This window comes from Gracilinanus agilis, chromosome 6, assembly GCF_016433145.1.
Source record: "Gracilinanus agilis isolate LMUSP501 chromosome 6, AgileGrace, whole genome shotgun sequence".
Classification (NCBI taxonomy): Eukaryota; Metazoa; Chordata; class Mammalia; order Didelphimorphia; family Didelphidae; genus Gracilinanus; species Gracilinanus agilis.
The window spans coordinates 33,232,345-33,238,401 of NC_058135.1; the positions used below are offsets into that span (position 1 = coordinate 33,232,345).

General features: G+C 42.9%; 1 protein-coding gene across 1 annotated transcript; it reads right to left on the reverse strand.

The window, feature by feature from the left end:
* Positions 1-3,634: 3,634 nt before the first annotated feature.
* Positions 3,635-5,227, reverse strand: UTP3 (UTP3 small subunit processome component). Its single transcript, XM_044680538.1, has one exon. It carries the CDS (start codon positions 5,120-5,122, stop codon positions 3,677-3,679), a length of 1,446 nt encoding a protein of 481 aa, XP_044536473.1. The 5' UTR covers positions 5,123-5,227; the 3' UTR covers positions 3,635-3,676.
* Between the last annotated feature and the right edge of the window lie 830 nt (positions 5,228-6,057).

Here is a 6,057-nt window from a genome sequence, read left to right on the forward strand (position 1 = left end):
GGGAACAGTATAAAAAAAAGTTGAAAGCGAGAGCCACTAGATTTACTTTGTCTTACAAGTAATGGGGAGCAAAAGAAAATTCTTGAAATGGGGAGTAACCTTAGGTAGTAGTGGTAAATGAGTAGACAGATGCTAGAAATATGGAGAGAGGTAGAATGAAGAGTTGGCAACTGATTTGATGTGTTGCACAAGGGAATCAGGAGTCAAGGACTGGTTAATTCCACATGTGTGTGCTTGGAAGGCTAGTGGTACTCAACAGAAATTTTGTTTGAGGCAAAAGAAATGAGGATTGTTTTGGACAAAGTTTGAAGAATCTGTAGGACATTCAGATATACGGATTTGGAAACATGCATGGAAAAATAGTATGTTTGAACCCAGGGGAGCATAGGAGATCAGCAGGGAGAGTACATATAGAGAAAAGAATCCAGGACAGACACCTCCTTGTGAGATGGGATGAAAACGTGGTCCAGGAGCCTGATAAAACATGGTCAGAGGTGGAAAGAGAAAGCCAAGTCTTAAAAACTGGAGGAGGAGAGTATCCAGAAATAGGGTTACTATCAAAAGTTGCAACAGTCCTAAAGAATGAAGACTATGAGAAGACCATTGGATTTAGCAGTTAAGAGATTATTTTTATTGCTCACCCAGGAAAACTAAAAGGTCAGATTAACAGGGATGAGAAAGAAATGTAGTGACAAAGCATAGACCAAAGCCTTTTAGGAGTTTGGCAGTGAAAAGGAGATATAGGACTGTAACTTGAAAGGCTATTAAGGACAAGGATAAAGGATGCTTTTTTAAAAGTTGGGGATAAGTTAATTATGTTTATTGACAGTGAGAAAGGAGCCAGCTGACAAACAGAAAACAAAAAGTGAGAACAGGAGTAATACAGGATAAAGAGCAAAGACAATTGAGTTTGTCTTAGAAAGAAGTACCATTTTTGTCTCATAAGGGGGATGAGTGAAAATGTAAAGGGGTTTAGGAGATGAGGAAACCTTGACAGGTGAGCTATTTCTTCAATAAGGTGGTTTGATGTCTACTGAGAAACAGGTGGGGTTTGAGATAGTATTGGGGACTTGAGATTTGGAACAAAAGAGTGTGATAGTCAGTTAAGGAAGAATAAAAAGATAGCCATGTAACACCAAAGACTTAATTTGAATACTCCAGAACCATCTGATTGGCAGAAGGTAAGTGGTAGGACAAGGTGGGTAGGGAAGCCACAGGTCAGTACACTATGTTATTGAACTAAAGGGTCAAGAAAGGAACAAAATGAGGTCAGAAGACAGCTGAAGGACTAGGAGGTATAGGTAGGTATGGCAGGTTTTAGGGAACCTGGAGAAACTGAATGATTGATTTAGGAGGAAAATCTAAATCATGGAGGTCCTGGCAGTTATCGGTGAGATATGAGGTAGGACCATACCTATGGGTGGCTGAGGTAAAGATGCTGGTCACAGAACTTAAAGAGTATGTTGAAATTGAAGCTGGGGAATGTATATGTCCCCAAATCAGATGAGTTTGGGTATACAGGAAGACTGGCCAAGCATACTGATGATATTCCAACAACTTTCTAAAAACTACAAGTTAATGTTGGGAATGCTCTGAGCTCAAAGAATGTAACCAGATCCTGAATGTAAAGGACTCAATTTTTTCTACCCTCTTGGTGAAAAACTTGCAGTATTTACTTTTTTCCATGGTCCTTCAGGTACATTGTAGAATGCTTTTTTAAAGCCCTTTAAAAGAAGTTTTGGCTGAGATAGGAACAACACATTACATTTCACTTTACTCAGTACATTCCTTCCCTTATTGCCCAATCCTCAAATGCCCCATATCCCTCCTTGACTCCCAATGTTGAGAAGGAAGAATGGTACAGGATAAAGAACATTGGATTTGAGATCAGAGGACATAGGTTGGAATTTTAAGCTCTACCATTGTCTTTCACCTTTTTTTAAAAAACCTATCTATGGAACTTTAGGCAATCCTTAATCTCTCTAGGCTTCTTTTCTGATGTGAAAAATGAAGAACTTAGAACAGATGTCCTGAAAGCTATATTATGACCCTCTTCCAAAACATTTTTCTAGATATGTAGTGATTTCCTTCACTTAGTACTTTCACATGCAGTGATTTTTTTATCCTCATATTCCTGAAGGCCAAAATGATTAATCATCTCCTTTTTAAAAAGAACATTCTCATTTGGAACATCACCCCAATTCAAACTACATTTATTAGCAACCAGTATTGTTTATGCCTCATGTTAATAAGGTTAATGGATAATAATAGAATGCTTTAATCAAGTTGGGGTAACCTCCTACTTAGTAGGTCTACCTTGCAAAAAAAAAATGTCTTCTCTTCTTTTACCTCCAATTCAATATCGAGTTCCCTCCTGATTTTCTAATACCTTATAAACTAGCTCATAAATTATAACTGCTACTTTCAAAAAGAAAGCACCTCTGAAGTATTTTCGAGATTGTTATTATATAAGCTTGCTTTCAGCAATACATGAGCCTAAGTACTCTAAATTCTAGCCTGACTCCAAAAAAAGAAAATCCAGTAAAACTAAATTAACAATAAGGCAATTTTACTTTTCAAGGCTATTTGCATTTTAAGACAGGATGTCTGGAGAAGGAAATACTTATTCTTAAGAAGTGAACTGGTGGAATTTTGGGCAAGAAAATAAATTGGGTAGGTAAAGATTTTTAAATTTCACTTTTTTGCAGTTGTCAGATTGTTTCCCATTAAGATGAACATTAAATTACATTAGATCACTATTCAAACTATGTCTGGGCAAATTTTACCTTTTCTATTCAACAGCTCATACAAAATGACCTCTTTCTCTAGGACATGTGACATGACATCGTCTTGTTTGCTCTCCACTAAACAGCCAGGTAATCAATTATTATTATAAGTCCTTGCCTTCTTAGAATCAATACTAAGTATTGCTCCAAGGCAGAAGAAATATAAGGGATAGGCAACTGGGGTTAAGTGGCTTGCTCAGTGTCACACATCTAGTGTGAGGCTAGATTTGAACCCAGAACCTCCCATCTCTAGGCCTGACCAGGTTATCCATGCTCCAGATAACCAACTATTGACAAGACAGGAGGAAACCTGATAAAAACCCTTGCTAAGGGGCAGCTGGGTAGCTCAGTGGATTGAGAGCCAGGCCTAGAGACGGGAGGTCCTAGGTTCAAATCCGACCTCAGAACCTTCCCAGCTGTGTGACCCTGGGCAAGTCACTTGACCCCCATTGCCTACCCTTACCACTCTTCCACCTATAAGTCAATACACAGAGTTAAGGGTTTAAAATTAAAAAAAAAACAAAAAAAAACCCTTGCTAAACATAAAAAAGTTAAATAAATAAATAAATAATGAACGCAAGGCCCCATTACATCTAATCTTATCCTCTGTGCAAAGCCCATATAAGCATTATAGGCTCTATTGTAATAAATTTATACAAATAATTACAAATTGAACCTTCAAAAACCACACCCTGAATAGATTTTTCTTACCTGAAAACAATAAACAATGTATTTTTGACAAGTTGGCTGAATACCAGAAATGACTTCACCAAAATTTTAAAAGTTCTAAAAGACTACATCTTAGATAATTTTAAAAGAAAATCAATTTGTAATAAAAAATTTATTGATCCAAAATATATTGCTTAGAGCTTAAACTAAGCAAATTAATTTTATTTCAACTTAATGCTCTTTTTAACTCCAGCACGAATACCAGATAGTTCACCAGAATATTTGTATTCTTCTGTGCGAACCTGTGGTACTTGACCTCTTCTCCGAATTTTGGCTCTCCTAAATTTCTCACGATGTTTAACTCTGGGATTCCTATCAATTTTCTTCCTTCTGGGTGTAAGTCCCTTATTTTTGGCAATCTGGTAGGTAATAGCCCTCTTAGCATTTGGATCTTCAAGCACTTCTTCCTCACCCATTGCTTCTTCTTTCTTTCTTTTTAATTTCAGTCTCTCTTCCATTTCTTTATAGTGCTTCAAAGCAGCTTCTTTATCTAAATCAGAGTCATCTTCAAGGTCCGGAACATCACTGAGATCAGGAATCTTGGAAAGGGATTTTAGCTTAAGCTTTGTGGGTTTCTTCTTTAGATTTGCTGCCACTTTTCCATCAGTACTGCTCTGTGTGAGAAGATGCCTCATTTCATTCGACAGTCTCTGATCCACAATAGCCAGTTTGTTTATTAAGTTTCGATAGGTAACAAGTCTTTCAATGACAGGGTGTCCATGAATGGGGACTCGTCTAGCTTTCAGGACCAAGTAAAAACTAATGTTAGAGCAGTAGTTCAAGTAGAGGTTGTACTTGGTCTTCAGGTACTGGCTACCTTTTCCGGGAGGGATGATCCCCTTTTCCACCATGTGCAGCAACGGCTCCAGCTCATCTTTCACCTCTGTAAGCTTGGCCTTCAGGTCCTCGATCAGCTCCAGCAGCTCTGGGGATTCCTTTCGCAGCATCTTAAGTTTCTCTTTGGCAGGCATTTTGTCCAAGTCTTTCACCACCCGAGTCTGGGCCTCCTCTGGCAGGACCGGGGCCGACTTACCGAAAGCCTCCACCCAGCTCAGTCCGAAGTCGTCTTCCTGCAGGGCCTGGGCCAGGCGCCTCTGGATGAGCTGGGCCTCCTCCTCCTCCTCCCGCTCTTCCTCGTCGGCCTCCTGTTGGCTCTGCAGCCCCTTGCTCTTGGAGGCCCGGTAGTCTGTGTTGTAATAGAGATTCTTCCTCTGGCCCCACGACAGGCTGGGATCAGCATCGGTGGCGGGGTCGGCATCGCTGAGCACTGAGCTGCCACCCACACTACCGGCATCGTCCTCCTCTTCATCTTCTTCGTCCTCCTCCCCCCCTTCATCTTCCTCCTCCTCCTCCGAGTCTTCTTCCTGCAGGTCTAAGCCTAGCACCTCCTCCTCCTCCTCCGGATCCTCTGCCCCGCTCTCCCCGTCGCTCCACGAGGGCGCCAGGGCAGCCTGCGATCGCGCCTCATGGAAGGCATCTACCTGGTCTTGGAAATAGCTGGGGTCCCCCGGGGAGGGCGGCAGTTCCTGCTCTTCCTCCTCCTCCACCAACTGAGTCTTAGCGGTCCGGCGGTGACTAACCGTACGCTTCCGCGTCTTGCCCACCATCGCGGCAGCGGTTCCGGGACTGGCTCGCGCCTCAGGAACGGCGGGTTCCGTGACAATAGAGACCGCGCGGAGTCCTGGAACCGGATATCCGAGAGTGATTCCGCCTCTCTTCCGGTTTCCAGAATACCTTGGCTTGAGAATGCCTAGGGTACTTCAGTTAACGAGCAGACGTTATCTCCGTCCACGTACTCTTAAGTGCCTCAGACTTCCGGCGCTCTCCGAACCACGCTCCACGTGGGCATGGCGGAGAGGCAGGATCGGCTTCTTGCGTGAGCCCGCGCAGTCACGTCAGGAGAGTGGGACAACGCGAGATCCCGGTGTTCCGTCGCTCGGGGAGCGGGAACGGGGCGGGACTTTTGCATCTCTGAACCACGCCCCCAACAAGGTGCTGCCTCCTGCTAGCGCTTCCGTACAATTGGATCCTGCAGTTGTCGATCAGTGAGCACTTCCTGAGCGGCTCCCGGGCATTGTGGGCTTATAGGAAAATTTAAGACCTACGATACCTCCGGAAGGAGGAGTAGCTCCCTCTGCCGGATTAGAATCTCCCTTCTGAGGAGGTGGCCTTTAAGTCTGGAAGGACCCCAAATAAGGGAGAATAAACTGGAACGGGACCAGGACCTCGCGGCCCAGCTTCTATAATAAGGAGATGGGGTACCAAGAGAGGTCAAAGGCTCCTCCTGTTTTTTTTTTTTTTAAACCCTTACATTCCATTTTAGAATCCGTGTGGATTTCAAGGCAGAAGGGTGGTAAGGAGTATGCAATTGGGGTTCAGTGACTTGCCCAAGGTCACACAGCTAGGAAGTGTCTGATACCAGATGTGAATCCAGAATCCTCCACCTCCAGGACTGGCACTTTAACCACGGAGCCGCTCTTATTTCCCCTTTTTAACTAAAAATTGTTTCTTTGAAAAAAAGATTTACTTTTTAGTTGATCCA